This window comes from Hemiscyllium ocellatum, chromosome 9 (genome assembly GCF_020745735.1).
Source record: "Hemiscyllium ocellatum isolate sHemOce1 chromosome 9, sHemOce1.pat.X.cur, whole genome shotgun sequence".
Lineage (NCBI taxonomy): Eukaryota > Metazoa > Chordata > Chondrichthyes > Orectolobiformes > Hemiscylliidae > Hemiscyllium > Hemiscyllium ocellatum.
The window spans coordinates 57,624,356-57,644,127 of record NC_083409.1 but is presented as its reverse complement, the minus strand read 5'-3'; the positions used below and the strand labels follow the sequence as shown (position 1 = coordinate 57,644,127).

Genomic DNA, 19,772 nt, shown 5'->3' with positions numbered 1-19,772 from the left:
GAGTGGTGGAGGGAGTGGATGTTTATGGATATGGCATCAATTGAATAGACTGCTTTGGCCTGGATGGTGTTAAAGCTTGGAGTGTTGTTGGAGCTGCCATCATCTAGGCAAATAGAAATTATTCCATGACACTCTTGACTTGTGTTTTGCAGGTGTGGTCAAATGGGCAGTTACTCACAACAGAATGGTAGCCACTGCATTTAAATGCTAAATTGAGTCCAGTTTCTGGTCAATGGTAACCCCCAAGATGTTAAAGAGAGGATTTCTCTCAATAGGCAAGCTACAAATTACAGGATAAAAATACACCATAGGAGTGATCAGCCACAAGAGGGCGGTCCTGACCTCATTTACATGGTCAGGACCAAGGACTGAAGGAGGTAGAGAACGTAGAATTTTCGGTTACATTGAATTTAGACAGCACCATTCACAAACTCACTGCTGGCCCTTTGTTTAAAAAAAAAGTAACAAAAAAAAGGTAAAAGATGTCTACGTATTTTTCACAACCCACCTAGGACATGGAACTGGGATTTCCAATGTTCTATGAAGAAATTACTTCCTGTGCTTAAGGCCAGATCACTTCAGCAAAGTTGGTAGATGACTAGTTTAAATCACAGATTAACAAAAATCAAAGCTTAAGACAATTATACAGCCAAAGGGACCACAGCTTCTGAGATGTCTCAGATTATAGAGTCAGAAAGGGATCTTCAATCATGCAGGAAAAAAAAAAGAGATCTCAGAGCTCCACTGCAGATTTATGGACTTTGAAGCTGCAGACACATTTAATGATGTGACTTGATTTTGGGAGTGGAGCACATTTTCACAACCATGCACAGGGAACATCAGCACAAACTTGACACACAGTTAGAGCAAAACTTCAAGCCTCACTTACAGCTCACTCAACTGTAGTTCAACAACTGCCAAGCAGCAAATGAAAAGCATATCCTTTGTTCTGGCCAACTCAAATCCAACTGGATCATAATCAACAGTCCATGGTCAAAGATCGCTCATCTGCATCGATGGCAGCTGGAAGCTGCAACTCAGCCTCATTAGCAATCAACAAAAGATTTTTTTCAGTCAACAAGAGAACAAAAACAGAGCTTCAAAAGACGCAGCAATGGCATAGCTCAAAGTGGAGTATTTAAAACAAAAAGGACTTGGAACAAATAAAATTTGGACAAGAATTAGAAGTCTCATTGTCTCAAAAAGGCTTACAGGCTATGAGCAGTCATACAAGACTCAATCTCCTCAGATGGATTGGCGAGTGAAGCTCACAGTGGATTTTCCCCAAGTTGTCTGCACAGATAGCTAGGGTTCTCATGCTGTTGACACAAAGGGATATACTGTATTGACACTGGTAAAAACATGCTTCAAGTGATGCACATTGATCTGATGTTTGCAATAGTAATTCTTGAAACAGCAAGTGGGCAAGTGTGTTTTACATAGAGGGAGGGGAGAGGGGGAAATCAGGGACTGGATTGCATCAGGGGAGGGGTGGAAAAAAGTATTATCTAATCTACATTGACAGTCAGACTCACCAGTAACACATGAACAAAGTTCATATCAAAAGTCAAAAATTAGAGTGGTGCTGGAAAAGCACAGCAGTTCAGGCAGCAGCCGAGGAGCAGGGAAATCAGGGCTGATAAAGGGCTTTTGCCCGGAACGTCGATTTTCCTGCTCTTCGGATGCTGCCTGACCTGCTGTGCTTTTCCAGCACCACTAATCTCTACTCTAAATCTCCAGCATCTGTAGTACCCACTTTCACCTAAGCTCTTAAAGTCAGGACAACACATTTCAGCTGATACATCTACTTTCCAATAAGAGATGGATTCTGATTGATCATGAACCACATGGGTATTTTGTTCCCTCTCCCCACTCCAGTCCAGAAATGTCCAACTATAACATCCTAAATGCTCCCCAGTTAAAATTAGCTTACTTAACACAAACCAAGGGATTGAATCTTAACTCTACACCTTCATACCATGTGGTGAATTTATCAGATGACATTTATAATTTTCCACAATTTTGCTGAACCTTACCACACAGTGAATAGCACAGACGTTCTTAGGGTTTTGCTGTAGCCAGTGATGCATGTTCTTACACACCGCATACAAATTGTGTAAACTGGGGGCTTGACGGGCTGGCCAGCTGCATTCAGATATCTATTTTTAAAAAAAGAAAGAGAGAGAAATAAAATAGTGACAAGCGACCAAAAAGAAACAAATGAAAATTCAGTTCATACAGCAGCAAATTCTGCTTAACAAAAGGCAAGGAGAGCTTAGAGGTAGAAACGCAGCTACAGAACAGTAGGAGTGCAAAATGCAAGCAACACGAATGACACAGAAAATGAGAATAATTGTTTGCAGCAAGCCTGGAAGCTGTGATCTAGTAGATAGTACTTCAGGCTGAGTCAGAAGGTTGTGGGTTCAATTCACATTATAGAGACTGAAAATGCAAAATACATCAGTGAGGGAGTATTACACAGTCAAAGGCAGTTTTCCTGGTGAGATCTTAAGCCAAGACTTAATCTGCTGTCTCAACAATACTTGGAAGAGCAACAGGGGAGTTACATCTACTTTTCTAGCCATCATTTATCCCTCAGTCAACATTGCCAACAAACAAATGATCAAGTTGCTGCTTCCAAGGCCCTGCTGCGCACAAGGCGGCAGCTCACCACCACTTTCACAAGGGCAAGTAGGGACGGGCAATAAAAGCTGGCCAGCCGATGACTGACACATTCCACAGATGAATAAGAGAAAAGGAGCTATATAAATACAAGTGGCTGAATTACATCAATATAACATACAATATCCTTTTAATGGTCACATGTACTCCATTATAGGAGTGCAGTAAAAAGCTTTACAACATCTACCCTCTTATGTTAGGGTGAAGTACCTAGGTACAATTCTTGAATACAGAAAAATAAAAGTAGCTGCATTACTTAGAGTTGAAAAGAAGTTAAAAGAAGAACATTGTTAAAGAGTTGACATTACAGTAACATACAAAATTTCAAAAAGACGTTACAGTGTAACATGGAGAAAGCGAGGACTGCAGATGCTGGAGATCAAGAGCTTAAAAATGTGTTGCTGGAAAAGTGCAGCAGGTCAGGCAGCATCCAAGGAGCAGGAGAATCGATGTTTCGGCCCTTCAGGAATGAGGAGGGTGTGCCAAGCAGGCTAAGATAAAAGGTAGGGAGGACGGACTTGGGGGAGGGACGTTGGGAATGCGATAGGTGGAAGGAGGTTAAGGTGAGGGTGATAGGCCGGAGAGGGGGTGGGGTGGAGAGGTCAGGAAGATGATTGCAGGTCAAGAAGGCGGTGCTGAGTTTGAGGGTTAGGATGGAGAAAAGGCAGGGGGTGGGAGAGGGGAAGTGAGAAAGCTGGAGAAATCTGCATTCATCCCTTACAGTGTAACATCCCAGCAATGGGCCTTCACATGTGGTCAAACTGCCTGCACCAGATCCCAGGCCAAAAGCTGTCCAGATCAGATCATGTGATCACTAACATAGCAAGAATCTATTTTGTAGATGTCCCAAAGTACAAAACACTAATATTATATCAAAACACAGCTTATGAAATGTGCTTTTGTAGCCAGCAAATACCTGACAAGTTAGCATAGATATCTACTTACTCTATTGTGAAACTTGGCACTTCTATAAGATTTCTGAGATAAGTTGAAGATCGTATAATGATCCAGGTGCCGTGAATCCAAAAAGGATCGTACATCATCAATTTGATTCTTGAAACTCAATTCCACTCCTTCAGCAGGATAAGATATTACTGATAGATAGTGGAAATCAGTGTTAGACAGATATATTGACCTCCTGAACAGATGCAATTAACTTGTACTTCACATGGATCAAACTACTGTACCATTGCACTATGGGTGGATTTTGCGATCAAAAACAATAGACAAAAGTTCTTTGGCTCCAACTATCCTATTCATAAATCCTACTTTATGGTTTCACAGATTCTATTCAACTTAATCTACTACAGACAACTATCTGTCAGGCGAATTTCTGAGAATATATTATTACATTGTTTGGATTCCTCTCCTCGTTCTCTTCCATTTTTTTAAAACTCTCTTATCACTTTCTGAAACAGCTAACAAGCCCAGAATGCGTGCCTGAGAGAACATCATTACAGATCTGTCTTGTGGTGCAAGTGCACTTTTACAGAACACAGAACATAGAACAGTACAGCACAGGCCCTTCAGCCCTCTATGTTGCGCCGGCCTTTTATCATAACCCAAGATCATACTAATGTATATACCCTTCATTGTACTATCTTCCACATGCCCATCCAAGTGTCACTTAAGTATCCCTAATGTATCTGACTCAACCACCACTGCCGGCAATGCATTCCACACACCCACCACTGTGTGTAAAGAACCTACCTCAGACATCTCCCCATACCTTCCTCCAATCACATTAAAATTATGCCCCCTCGTGATAGATATTTCTGCCCTGGGGAAAAGTCTCTGGCTTTGCCCTCTATGCCTCTCATTATCTTGTACACCTCTATCAAGTTACCTCTCTTTCTTCTGCGCTCTAATGAGAAAAGCCCTAGCTCCCTCAACCTTCCATAAGGCATGCCCTCCAGTCCAAGCAGCATCCTGGTATATCTCCTCTGTACCCTCTCTAAAGCATCTACAACTTTCCTATAATGAGGCGACCAGAACTGAACACAATATTCCAAGTGTGGTCCAACAAACGCTCTGTAGAGCTGCAGCATAACCCCTCATGGCTCAACTCAATCCCCTGCTAATGAAAGCCAACACACCATAAGCCTTCTTAACAACCCATTCAACTTGGGTGGCAACTTTGTGGGATCTACAGGCATGAACCCCAAGCTCCCTCTGTTCCTCCACATTGACAAGAATCCTGCCTTTAACCCTGTATTCTGCATTCAAATCCAGCTTTCCAAAGTGAATCACTTCTCACTTCTCCATCTGTCACTTCTCAGCACAGTTCTGCATCCTATCAATATCTTGTTGCAACATACAACAGCCCTCCACACTATCCAAAACTCCACCAGGCTTTGTGTCATTGGCAAACTTACTAACCTACCCTTCCATTTCCTCATCCAAGTAATTTATTAAAATCACAAAGAGCAGAGGTCCCAGAACAGATTCCTGCAGACCATCACTGGTCACCAAGCTCCAGGCTGAATACTTCCCATTTACCACCACCCTCTGTCTTCTACAGGCCAGCCAATTCTGTGTCCAGACAGCCAGATTGCCCAGTATCCCATGTCTCCTTGCTTTCTGAATAAACCTACCATGAGGAACCTTAGCAAACGTCTTGCTAAAATCCAAAGTATACTATATCCACTGCTCTACTTTCATCAACATGGTTTGTCACATCAAGAGAATTCAATAAGGTTTGTGAGGCATGACCTGTCCCTCAGCAAGCCATGCTGACTATCAAACTGTGCTTTTACAAATAATCAAATCATGTCTCAGAATCCTCTCCAATAATTTGATATACAACTGACTGCACTGTAATTCCCAGGATTATCCCTATTCCCTTTCTTGAACCAGGGAACAACATTTACCACCATCCAGTCATCTGGCACTACTCCAGTATACAGTGAGGAGGCAAAGATCACCACCAAAGACACAGCAATCTCTTCCCTCACTTCCTGTAGTAACTTAGGGGATATCCAGTCTGGCCCAGTCAACCTTAAGCTTCCTTTTTCCCATTGATTGGATGTCCCACATCCTTTGTCACCCAAGTTTCTTTCAACCTACCATCCCTTCCTTGCCTCAATGGGACAGACCTGTCCAACCCTATCCGTAAGTGATTCCTAAACAACCTCCACATTTCTGTCATGCTTTTTAGCTATATCAATCAAGTTATTCTCACCTTGTCTACAATCTGGTGCACCACTTCAAAAGTCTTTTAAGAACACCAACTAAGTCAAAAGCAGCAGTGATTAAACACTGTTTAGGCAACTAACATCAAGGAATTCTCAAATATGCCTCTTCCATAAAAACTGTAAAAGGCTCAAAATCAAATTGTCAAAATGAAAGCATGCACTGTACCTATGATCCGTGATGTAATGTAAGAAATATTAAGTTCTCCTTTGGCATAACTGAAACAAGATTAAATTGAACATGTCATTATTTAACAATAATTCTAAATAATCTTTAACAATAACGCATAAATATCTAAAAGAAGAATAGTTACAGAATGTTATTTTTAAAATCTTGATGAATTCCATGAAAAAGAGAGATATTAGCAGTAGGAAAGACAACCCATTTCAAGCAACATCATCATAAATCATGCAGTCCCAGGTTATAACCTGGGTATATTCACACTACTCTGCCACCTCTTCAAGCAACTGTTCTAATGGTCAACTTGAATCACATTCAAGTTGACTGATACAATCAGAGCAGCTTTTTACATTTGATTCCAACCCACGAGAACTGGCTCGAGGTTGTTCAAATTCAGTTCGTAAAATCAAGATTTGGTACCAAGCTTTTACAATTCTGACCAAACATCCACGATAATTTTTATTATTGAAATGAAAATTAAGTCCTCAGAAAACCAGACTTGTCAACCGAATGGTATGTAAAAGTATTTTTCCATTAGTTAAGTTCGGACAGCCCAAGTTATAATGTAAGTGAGCAGCTGGTATACTCACCAGCATACTATTTCATTTAGATTTAGCTTTAGCTTTAAATGTCCTTTCAGGTACCACAATATTGGTTACTTCTGGAACCAGTCCCCACAGACATTATTCAGGAAGATGCCTATTCTGCTCAGTATTAATTTATGTAATGGACTTTTGTGGTGTGGGGTGTTCCTGCCTCGAGGGTAGAAGATTGGAGTGGGTGGAATTTGAACTCCAAACACGTGTTTATGACATGGTTGAACAAGTCAGTTAAAATATATATCTACAATAACGTAACCCAGGGGGTTTAGCAGCAAACCCTTCAAAATCAAAAGAATACACCTTTTTGCATGTAAGCTCACATATATTGCTACTTTTAATAACTTGGTGTGAAACTTTTCAGAGCAACATGAATAAATGCAGATTGTTAAACTATTTTATTTTACAGATATGAAGTACACATACAGAACAACATTATAATCAAATCTCACCTGCTGCTATCAGCCAGTTGGCCATGAATAGTACTACATCACCCCACTGCAATTCTCAGAGTTTTACTTAAACCTTCAACAGTACTTCGATTTTAGTCAGCCCTAAACTTGAAGTGACCAAGTTTGCACCTGCTGGGCCAGGTTTCCCTAGGCAGACCACCTTTAGACTTGTCCCCTTCATTATGTCAAGCAGAAAAAGGTAGAAGCAATGATTTAAGGCAGGCCAGTCAATAGACCAAGCTACCTCACCTCCCAATGACTGGTGTCTCCCATAGTGATGGTTGCCATTTTAATGTCAATAGCAACTAGCACTCCTTAAAAGATTCTGAGCCAAGCCAATGGATTTTCAGTCCTTTGTAATTCCAAGTTACTACGTTCCAGGAATTTGTGGTATGTTACATCTAACTCAAGCCCAAATTTATGTGGCAAAATTCACATGTACATGCATTTTGTGGCCTGCAGCTATGAATAGTGATGGTAGAAACTCCAACTTCCTTTCCATGATATAGCTGACCAGCGACGTGTTAGAAACATCTGCAGGTCATACTGTAAACACACCCTTGGCTGTCAATTCCTGGAGTGGGACTTGAACCACAAGCCTCTGGCTCAGCTGCTACATTCTGCATTGCAAGCCCTCCCATAGGGGTAGGCAATCTAGCATTAGAACACCACTTTAATCCCGGCAGTTGGTAGATTTCTTTTTATTAAAGTCTATTGGTTTGAAGTTCAGCATTCAAACATAATTCACTCTTAAAACTTTGACTGTCAAACCAAACAAATGGAAATTCTCAAAATGGAATAGCTCAAATGAAAGGTCCAAACTTAAATACTGTTAACACTTTTTCTCTTTCCACAGATACTGTCAAACCTGCTGAATACATTCAGTTTTTTCTGCATCTGCAGTATTTTGCTCGAAAGACCTTCTAGATCAAGGACAGCAATCGAAGGCGGCTTGTACTACCACTGGACAGGGAAAAACTAAAATCAGGTAAGGCCCTCATTCCTGATCTCTAGTCATGTGGGGGAAAAAAAAAGTCACAGAATCCGACAGCGCAGAGACAGGCCCTTTGGCCCAAACGGGTCTGTGCTGACCAAAATGTCCATCTACACTAACCACCACTTCCCTGCACTTGGCCCACATCCTTCAAAATCTTTCCTATCAATGTATTTGCCCAAATGCCTTTCAAAAAAAAAGTTATGCACCTGCCTCAACCAATTCTGCTGGCAACTCATTCCATATGCAAACCACCCTCTGTATAAAACAAAGGTTGCCTCTCAGGTTCCTTCATTTTCTTTTCACTCTAACCTTGAGCTGATTCTCTCTAGTCGGAGTCCCCAACCCTGGGGAAAAAAAAACTGAGTGCATTCACCCTACCCATACTTCTCATGATCTTAAACCACTTCTATAAGACCCCACCCCCGTCTCCTATGCTATATAAAGATAAAAAAAGGTCTTAGCTTGTCCAACCTTTCCCTATAACTCAGGCCATTGAGGTCCGGGCAATATCTTCATAAATTGCTTCTGCACCCTTTCCAGTTTAACATCCTTCCTATAGGAAGGTGACCATAATGCTCCAAGTGTGGCCTCACCCAACACCCTGCACAACTGAAACATAACTTCCCAATTTTTATACCCCATGCCCTGACTGATATGTCAATTAAGACCAGGACTGTCTTGCTAATATGTCCAGATTAAACCATTGGCATTCAGAAGGACACTGCACAGTGACTTGCCAGAGTCATCTGGACGCTGCTGTAAGTGCTTTCAGTTTAAAAGCGAAGCCATTAATGCTTATATGCAAATAGCTGAAAATGTGTGGATTTTGAGAGTTGAAGAGACACAGCTCATGTAAAAAAAGAACAAACTTCAGTTGGCAATTCTCTGGCACTGAGTGAGCAATGACGGATTTGAACGTTCCATTCCTAGCTGCTGTGGAAATAAAAAGGGGATATCAAAGTGAGCGTACTTCTTCCAGTCTCAAATGGCAGAATGATGGAAGGAGTCACAGGGTTAAGCAGTGAAAATCTGAAAAAAAAAAATGGTTCAGCAACTCTGTTAACTACCTGGCATAAGAGTGCTTCAAACTGCATTGCACCCTGGAATCATTCTGAAGTTTCTGTCCCTCTGCTAAAACATTTCTATAGAATCCTTACAGGGCAGACAGAAGCCATTCGGCCTATTAAGTCAGCACTGACCCTTCAGAGAGCATTCCACCCAGAGTGCAGGAGGCAAGTATTGCAGGGGGCACCACTTGAAAAAAAAATGTCGTAATTATACAGAGATAGCAAACCAGACCTAAACAATTCAACACCATTGGATATTGCAATGCAGTGAAACTAAAATATTCAATTACCCTCAAGGTTACTCAACTGTTCCTAACCAGACTTTAAGAACAACATGAATCAGATACCAAGTGTATAACTTGACCAGAAATTAACAATGACTTAATACGGAGACTTCAGTAGAGCAAAAGCACACAAAGTAATGTAATTTTTAAAGATAATTTAAAACTCAATCTTATTTGATCACAGAAGAGAAAAAGTGAGGAGTTAAATGCTGGAGATCAGAGTAGAGAATGTGGTGGTAGAAAGGCACAGCAGGTCAGGCAGCATCTGAGGAGCAAGAGAATCGATGTGTCGGGCATAAGCCCTTCAACAGGCATCATCGTCCTCACTGAGCGAGAGAGCGAGACACAGTTAAGGGATACATTAAAATGAAAGAAAGTCAAAACTTGACAATTCGATAACTATTTCAATGATGAATACAATGCGCTTGTGAAAGTCCTGGAACATTGTGTTGATTTACAGGCACAGGAAATTGAATCATGCTTGAAATCTAGAGTCACCAGTCAATGCAAACAACTTCCCGCAGGCTCCAAGAGATATTCACTTATTTCTGGGATTCTTATTAAAGCATTCTATTATCCTTTAATTAGAGGTCCACAAGAGAACAACCAAGAACTCTATCCAGCTGCTTTCACGGCCAAAATACCTTGTGTCCAAAACTCAGACCAACCCATTCAAACTGTTGTATCTCTTTCTTTTTCATGATTTGGAGGAGCCAGAGTTGGACTGGGGTGGACAATGTTAAAAATCACATTAGGTTCTAGTCAAACAGGTATATTTGGAAGCACTGCTCCTTCATCAGGTGCTCCATGCAACATCATGAAACTTGCAGATGTGTGCAAAATGATTCAAGATCGTGGCTCAAAAATGAAGCCCTTGAAGCCTGAATTGAGATTATATGATGGAATGATACTTATTCCAAGAGAACAAGCGAAGCAGAGAGTCAAATGCAATGGGACGAATGAAGATCTGGGGCTCCAGACAGGAGTCATTAAGCAAACCCACTCTTCTCAGCTGAAGAAAGTCTGAAACCAGGACCAGTATCCCTACACATACCAGAAGAGATTTGCAGCACTTTTGTCAGTCACGAAGACATTTATTGCTGACCAGAAAAAGTCCCAAGACATTTTCAGAGATCCTGAATGTTTTTCTGCTCAACATCATCTTGAAATAAGTCAACAAGGTGAGACTAACTCAGCATTTACTGAGGAGACTTCCAGCTGCCCTCAATTGTAGCCTGAAAGACATGATGGGTCTGGGATACTGTGTCCAGTTCTGGTCACCCAGTTATAGGAAGGACATTATCAAGCTGGATGGGGTTCAGAAGAGATTTACCAGATGTTGCCAGGTGTGGAAAGTTTGAGTTATAAAGAAAGGCTGGATAGTTTGGGACCTTTATCACTGGAACGTAGGCAGTTGAGAGGTAATCTGATAGAAGTTTATAAAATAATGAAAGATATGGATAGAGTTAATGGAACTTGTCTTTTCCATAGGAATGGGAATTTCAAGACTAGGGAACACATTTTTAAAATCTCTCCCCTCGCAACTTAAAAAAGTACATGAGACAATTTTTCTTATTTTTTAAAAAGAAACAGTAGATCACGTGTCAAATGAACTTCCTAAGGAAGTGGAGGATGTGGGTATAATGACAACATTCAAAAAACATTTGCATGGATACAGGAAAAGGAAAAGTTTGAAGGGATACAGGTCAGGAGGAGGCAGATGGGCTGAGTTTAGTTTGGGATTACATTCGGCATGGACTGGTTGGACCGAAGAATCTGTTTCCGTGCTGTGTGACTCCGTAACAGCTGGAAAACAAAAAGGTAATCAAATAGTAAAAACTCTGACAGACCAGATTCACAACCTGGCAGCAGTGAAGAGACCTGGAAAACCCAGTATGAACATAATTCCAAAAAAAACAAGGAGATTTTAATATCCCATGCTGTTACAACCAGTGAAAGATTCCTCAATTCATTATGTTTCCAAATATGATTCAGAAGTCACGACACTCCTGCATGAACTGGCTTTCCTTCTTTATTCACAAATCACCCCCTTGTGACAAAGTTCATTTAAAAAGGATTGCTTCCCTTCACCAGCAGTTACCTTCCTCCTGGACCAAACAATTTTACATTTTAAAAAGTAGCCAATATAACCAGACTGGAGTTCACAATAAAATGTAATTTCTTAGTTCCTAAACAGGAGGAGAAATAACAATGCAACATATACCCACACAGATCAAAAATAAATGAAATCAAAGAACGATACAAGTTGGAAAAAGGTGGATCAGGTTGAGTGATTTGTAAAGAGTGAACCAGTAGAACGTTGCACCCATTAGCAGATGTACTGGTAGCATTACCGTTAGTAGATGAACAAGTGATTTGAGATTCTTGGCTTTGCAGACGGTTCGAAATTCCTTCATCCTGGTTCCTTTCAACAATGGCCAGCTGACAATATTTAGCGTGAGTAAATATGTCTTTTCCACCTCAGAATAGCAGAATTTAATGGCTGTTCTCAAAACTGTGATCTTCACAGTAAGCTAGTCCACACACGAAAACATCAGGCCACAAAACGCACAGAAACTAGAGTTGAGGCTCACCTTTCAGTACATAACCTTGGAAGGCTAAGGCACAAAATGTCTGCAAAAGATGGCTCCCTGCTACTTGGATAGGCAGCCTCTCATTATCTCTTCCCTTTTTGCCTATTACACACTTCCCCAATTCTGGGCAGATGGGACATTCTGAAGTTTCTCTCCAAACAGGAGGTGGTGAGGACTGCAGAAGCTAAAGATCAGAGTCAAAAAGTCAAAGAGTGTGGTGCTGGAAAAGCACAGCCAGTCAGGCAGGATCCAAAGAGCAGGAGAATTCGGTGTTTCGGGTATTAGCTCTTCATCTCTCCAGACAGTCAATTGACATCCAGTCAGTCATTTTGGCTGTATCAGTCCTCATTTAAAAAAATTATTGAAATTAAAGTTCAATATGCCCATTAGTAATCAAAAGTTTATGATTTATAGTCATGACACACCAAACAGACGCAATTTTGCCATAACCTGCCAAGGCAGAGATCTTCACTACCCCCTAGATGTGAATGATAAATACTGGCAAGTTGGATGAAAGCAATAGTTTTCTGGCTATAATTATAAACACCATTTCAGAGGTACAAATGTCTGTCAATGATGTTTGCTATTCCCAATCTTCTGGAAATGTATCACCAAAGGCAGGATATGATACAGATCTCCCAGGGTGGAAACAATTGTGAACAATCCACTCATCTCTGTTTAACAGACTATATCTCCATATCCAGAGTTTGCCAGATGAACTTCAATGAGAAAACGACATAATGAACATGCCTGAGTTAAGTACAGAGCTCATATACGATAAGGATGGTGCCTTGACCTTGATACAGATGCAGCAAATCAAGACAAACAAAAGCAGTGTAATGATTTCTTGGATTCATGAAACATTTAACAAAGTTTTGTCTAATTTGTCATCAGAATGTGAACTCCTCCCCCCACCCCACCCCAAGAACATAAATATGCAAGGAATGGAAGGCCATAGACCACAGGCAGGCAGAAGGGATTAGTTTAATTTGGCATCATGTTGAACACAATGTTGTGGACTAAAGGGCCCATTCCTGTACTGTACAATTCTAGGTTCTGTGAACATTAATAAAATGTATATTTAATAACATAAACCAAGAAACGGTATGTGCAAATGTTTTGGTGATTCACCATTAAACAGGGAATATTTGGAAGGATACTGCACACAGTAACCTGCCAGTCATTCCAGCTTTGTCACAAGTGCTTTCAGTTTACAGGAATATGACATTGAAGCTTGTGCATGAAACAATAGTACATCATCCAAATTCAGGCTGCATCAGACAGATCAATGACTTTAATCAAATTTACCAGATAACTGATAACACCTGAAAAAAACTGAGCCTGAGAAATGATCACTTCAGAGAGAGGAAACATTGATACCTAGTTTTTAAAAAAACCATGAAATGAAATTAAGGCAAAGGATGAATGTAATTAAAGCAAAAGCAAATTGGTTGTGAAACTCTGCAGGTCTGACAGTATCTGTGGAGAGAAAGCAGAGTTGACATTGAATCCAGTGACTCTTTAAACTAGCCTCAGACTTTAAATGTCAACTCTGCTTTCAGATCTCCAACATTTACACTTCTTTCCTTTATTTCAATGTAATAAATGCAATGGCTTCACCAGCAAGCTAATCTCCCTTTCAAAAAATATCAAATACACCAAAATAATTTCATAGATTAATACCTCCTGTGGCATTTCTTATGAACACCCTAATGTAGCTCAGGTTGTAGATTTGCTCACTGAGCTGGTCAGTTTGTTCTCAGATGTTTTGTGACCATGCTAGGTATCAGTGAGCCTCCTTTGAAGTGCTGGCATTCTGTCCTGCTTTCTATTTGTATGCCTTGGTCTGTTAGAGTGGATGATATTACTTCCAGTACACTTTTTCAGAGGTTGATAAATGGGGTCCAACTTAATGTCTTTATTGATGGAGTTCCGGTACGAATGCCAGGCATCTAGGAATTCCCCTGTGTCTCTGTTTAGCCTGTCCTAGGATGGAGGTGTTGTCCCAGTCGAAGTGATATCTTTCTTTGTGTGTAAGGATTCTTTAGGTTCATTAGTAGCTGTTTCAAGATGACAACACATCCAGAGACACTAGCCACACTACCATACGTCAAAGACATCTTGGATATGACTACCAGACTACTCAAACCTCTTGGTATCATAGTAGCCCACAAACCTACCAACACATTTCATCAGCTATTGATGAACCTAAAAAGGACCCTGTACCAATAACCAGCAAAATCGAATGTCATAGTCCTGCAAGGACTGCATCCAACAGATAGGTAGAAAACTAGCCACCAGGATACACTAGCACAACTAGCCACCAAAAGACATGACCAGTTATCACTAGTATCCTTACACACAGACGAAGAAGGATATCACTTCAACTGGACTACATATCCTAGAACAGGCTATACAGAGACATGCACAGGAATTCCTTGAGGCCTGGCATTGAAACCTGAACTCCATCAATAAACACATTGAATTGGACGCACTTACCAATTTCTGAGAAAAAGTGCTGGAAATGATATCACCCACCTTAACAAAACAAGCCACACAAATAGAAAGTGGGACAGAACACTAGCGCTTCACCGGAGGCTCACTGATGTTACCTTGAGTGGGTGACAAAACATCTGAGACCATACCTACTCACTCAGCGAGCAAAACTTACAACCTGACTTCCATTTATGTATACAACAGACACCTTAACTGTTCAGGAAACGCGATGCTGCCTTTTCATTTCACCACATGGTTGGTTCTATCTAGCAAAATAAGTCCCATTCAGTGTTATAGTTCCTAATGTTCTTTCAGACTTTAAGCTTAGAAACAAATGCACTTGGAAACTCTTCCACTAATCTAATGAACAATCATGGAAAATGGAACTCCAATTGCTAGGAATTTCTTATGCACAGAAGGCTGGGAAAACACAAACTGAAGGCTGAAAGCATTATGGCTATATCCAAATGCAGTTCTGAGCAGTGATAAAAGAACAGCAAGGTCTTCTACCCTCAGATCGTGTTGGTAGGGACAAAACATCACATTGGTGACACAGCTGGTACAATTTCTATAGAAACTCAACTTTTACAAAGAAATCAGATTACCAGTGACTGTAAGGATCACAATAGGATTTAAAGTTTTATCACTTTTACACTTCTGTAGCTTCTTCTTTCAATTAATGAACTGAACTGCTTATTTTACTTTTAAAACAACTGAAAATCCCACTCCACGTTTCAATGTACGTTGTTCCTCAAATAAACTTTGAAATCTCCCAAAGTAATTCTCAGTTCCTGAGCATTCCTTCCATTCTTTTTGTTTCCATTCTGGTAAATGTTAGCCTATCAGCTATCTTTCACAGCAAGTGATTTTCTTGGCTATTCACCTACTAGCTCAAGGTAGGCGCATCTTCAGCCTCATTATAAATCTTCATGAATTTGGTCTTCTGAAACCAAGTGTGAGCTCCCACCTATGTTGCTGCACAGTGAACCATGGGAACACCTTAATCTCTCAGATTCTGGCAGATTAATCTGGCTGTCAAAGTCTGAAGCACCTTTTAGAAGAAACTTGTAATAAAATTCTAAGTAAAAATGGTTGCCTATGCACCTTTCTCCTCCAAGACACCTAGCTCCATGGCAATGTAAATCACATCAGCCTTGTATCTAGGTAAACATGCTGTTTAGCTAACCTGTAGATGGCCAACTTCATTCTGTCCTGATAGCAAATAAACAGTTAAAAGTATAACCAAATAAAAGCCTGACATTGTCAGCATCTTTCTAAACCTTCAGCAACTAACGATCTATCAGAACTAATTTTTCTAGCATTGCTGACAAATCAGGAGCATATTACACCTGCTTCTCACCAAAATAGCCTGGAGGAATGCCTCTTTAATAAATGAACCATCCGAAGTTGCATGGTGCAGAAAACAGAGCATGTCACCCGACTCCTTTTATTTCTCCACATTAACCCAAAGTAAAACACTCCCAAAACTTAAATGATTTAAAAGTCATACATTTGTAGCACAGCTCAAATTTACTTGAATGAACCACAATACAATATAAAGATCCACGAGATTAGGTAGCGTGCAAGTAAAGATTACTGGAGAAGGCAAATACCATTTGTATACTGAGTTGCAAACAAAATTGCAAAGAGCTAATGCTCAAGGCCATAAATTTTTTGTCAACAGAAATTTCGTTTGTATCTTACATCCCATATTTCCAAAACAAGAACTGTTATTGAAGGTAACTGTTTACTTTATCAGATCCACTACAAACAGATTATAAAATTTTTTGCTATTTTCAAATTCTGATAAACTAGTGAGTGCCCAGTAATGTTAGATTTTTCTCAGATAGTTATGAGATATAATAGATATTGATACCTATTTAACTTCCAAGGTAGTGTACATAAATATAAGCTTCTGAGACTAGAGTCTACAATCAGGATCAGTTCTTCATAAAAAGAACTGCTTGGGAGTTTATCATTCATTCACCTATTTTATGATAATTTGCTGGTTCATTGCTTTAGATGTTGACTTCCCAAAAGTGTAAGTTTACTCAATTCCAGAAGAGAGGAGTTTCATGTGACCATGCTCCAATTGCGGATGTACAAAGCTAGGTTTCCTTGTGGAGATTCATGGGTCATACAATGGTTAACTAGGTGCTATACAGGAAACAGATGCACTCTGGATCATAGAGGTCATTATGTTCACTTACTGGAAAACCCAAAAAAGAATGTGCACCAAAACACCACATTAGAAGATGAATAGATATAGTTATTACATGAAAATTTGCCATATATTTAAAAAAAAATAGGCTTATGTTGCAAATTTTAAAAACATGAGGGAGGAAGATTATGAGGCTATTTTTATTTCTACTGCAATTTATTTCACAACAGCTTACCTCGCTACAGATTGCATCACCTTTGTTGAGGTGTCTTTAAGGTTGTCCTTTAAGTTGCTGAAAAGTCGTCCTGCTCCTCCTTTCACCATGTCCAGCAGTCCTCCCCCAAATGTAGGTTCCATGTCTGGAGAGGAAGTGCCTAGTAAAGCAGCAAATGGTTCATTTACAGGATTAAGTTGAAAATCCAGTTCCAGCAAGACAGGCAAAGTCAAAAGATATATTTTTTTTAAAAATTAAAATGATGTAATTATATGGAAAAACAGTTACAAATTGAAGTTGGTGTTGAAAGGCAATCAAAAAAATTGCTTTAGAAAGTTAGCTAAAAATGGTTCGGCAAAGTGTGGAAGATGGACAATGGCATGTGTGGACAATCACTTGCCTATTTCTGAGTTAAAGCATTATTGATCAATGACAGGTCAAGCCAAAAATCTCAAAAAAAAGTTCAAGAATAAGTGAAGATGTTGAAAGAGCAAAATAATTTTGAAAAGACTGAGTAAAATTTGGAGATATTTATGGAATCACAAATACCAGGAAAAATAAAGTGTAAAGTCTCCAGTACAAAGATAGAAAACATTTACTACCGAATAAAGTAAAAGAACTTCCAGATAGAATTGCAAGATCACCAAATCCCAAATTGTTATTCTTTGAGATTTGGACCCTTCGCTATTGACTCACCATGTCTCATAAGCAATTACTCAATAATCTATCAATCAGTTTCCAACATATTTAAAGCATACAGTTTATAAACAAACATTTGAAACTGACCGCATTGGAGATCTAGCAGATGGTGCAATGAACTATAGTTACATACTTTCCCCTCACGAACTTATATTCAAATATATTCCAGTCCAACAGACAAAGGGTTCTCCCTGGAGGTTGGAACTTCTATGAAATGAATTTATGGCAAACTGGATTTGTTCCTGTGATATCAATTTTGCAGGATACAACTACTCCTAATCAAGGTTATTAACTTCCATGTAAATGTTAAGGGTACCACTCTGATTCTCGAGCAATAGTTATAAATCTATGATCAATTAGATGTAATTAACCAAAGTAAGTCAATGGTCTTGCTTCAAATGTTTATATTTGTTTGAAAAAAAAGTGATGAAATATTCATCCAAAGCAAAAAAATTAGGCCTCCACTTCAATGCAAGTGTTTCCTTGAGAAGTTATCAAATGATGCTATTTGCAAATGACATGACAATTCAATACTTCAAAACTTAATAGTTATTAAAATAGTTAATTATTCAGTCAAGACAAGTTCACAACATTACATAAAAAACCTTGTGATCCTAAGGTTTGGACAAAAAGGTTTCTCCTTGGTAAAAATGAGAAAAACACTCAAAATGACAGTACCAGGCTTTTTACATTGTTAGACTATTTTTACATTTCAAATACAAGTATTTTATGCAGTTGAAGAGTAGGAAGTACGTACAGAAGGAGGTCATTCAGCCTGCTGTGCTTGTGTTGGCTCTTGGAAAGAGCAGTCATGCTTAGTCCCACAGTCTGTGTTTTTTTGCTCATTTCTTCATGAAGTACAAGTTCAACTCAACGAATTAGTTTCCATGGCAGTCTTTTTTTAAAAAACCACATCAGACTAACATTGCTTTTTCTATTCTAAAGGAGAACAGTTTCAACTTTTACACAGCTTCTCAATCAAAATCAATCAGCAATCCCATTCGCAAATTTCTTGTAAACTCCACCTGTCCCCCTTGCTAAGGTCTTCACACCATTATTATTCAGCCAACAACACTCAAACTGAGACCTCTGTACAAAACAGGTTCCATGATCACTTTGCTTTTATATTTGCTGCCTCTGTTTTATTAACCCATGTTTTTTGGCTAATTTATAAACAAAATACCAGCTTTAACCTGCGTGTACATAGACAACAGTGTCGTTCTGCTTACCAGTGGAGTGCGTTGCTGGAAAAGCACAGCAGGTTAGGCAGCATCCGAAGAGCAGGAGAATTTCCATTTCAGGCCAGGTCTGATTGCTCGACTCTGATCTGCAGACCTCACTTTCTCCACATTCTGCTTACCCACAATTTAGAAAATCATGCCACTTAAAAGGAGTCCTCCCAAAGTGCATCTCTATATTTTTCCACATTTGATAGACAAGTCTAGTTAAATCTTGAAGTTTATAGTCCTCCATATTAATGACCGCTACGTTGTAAAGTTTCCTATCATTTTCCAACTTTACACTGCTTCTCTCTTCAGCCAAATATGGGTAATACACATTCTCTATCGTGTTTTTCTTGAATAAGAAACTCAAAATTGACAACTGCAAAGCACATCCCAATATGAAAAACATTGATTTGTTACCTCGGTCTGTTTCTCGTCAATGGACCAACTCAGCATCCTACCACTATTCATTCCCTTATTAAGTCTGTGGGCCTTCCTGTACTTAACAAGCCTCCTGTGTGGTACTTCTGAAAGTCCAACATGCATTATTTTTATTCACCTATCCCTGTAACCTCAAAGGATTTAATTAAGTTAAATCAGACAGACAATCTACCTTCAATTAATCCATGCTGTCTGGTAACCAACATCTTGCCAAATTCAACTTTGTTTTGCTGTGGATACTATTTTTCCATAATTCCCCAACCATCAATATTAGGCTGGATGGCATGAAATTTCCTGGTCTGTCACTCTTCCGTTTCCTGAGTATTGGTGTCACTAGAAATTTACCAGCCCTCCAGCACCACACTTCAATTCAATGAAGACAATTGTGAACAAAGGAAGGAAAATCATCTGCAAATACTGATCCAAAGACAGAAATTGTTGGACAAGTTCAGCAGCATCTGTGGAGAGGATTCAGAGTTAACATTTTGGAT

General features: G+C 39.6%; 1 protein-coding gene across 2 annotated transcripts in view; it reads right to left on the bottom strand.

Annotated features, from left to right (window-relative positions):
* The window catches only part of dnajc6 (DnaJ (Hsp40) homolog, subfamily C, member 6), a 139,947-nt gene that overhangs the window by 82,892 nt on the left and 37,283 nt on the right, over positions 1 to 19,772 (bottom strand). Inside the window, exons 3-6 of one of the 2 annotated variants that reach the window (XM_060829766.1) lie at positions 16,940 to 17,078; positions 6,043 to 6,092; positions 3,628 to 3,776; positions 2,037 to 2,159 (exon numbers count right to left, since the gene is read on the bottom strand). In XM_060829766.1, the coding sequence (XP_060685749.1) occupies positions 2,037 to 2,159; positions 3,628 to 3,776; positions 6,043 to 6,092; positions 16,940 to 17,078 (461 nt within the window). Of the gene's footprint in view, positions 1 to 2,036; positions 2,160 to 3,627; positions 3,777 to 6,042; positions 6,093 to 16,939; positions 17,079 to 19,772 lie in introns of those variants that run through there. The other variant, XM_060829765.1, reaches the window with a different exon arrangement.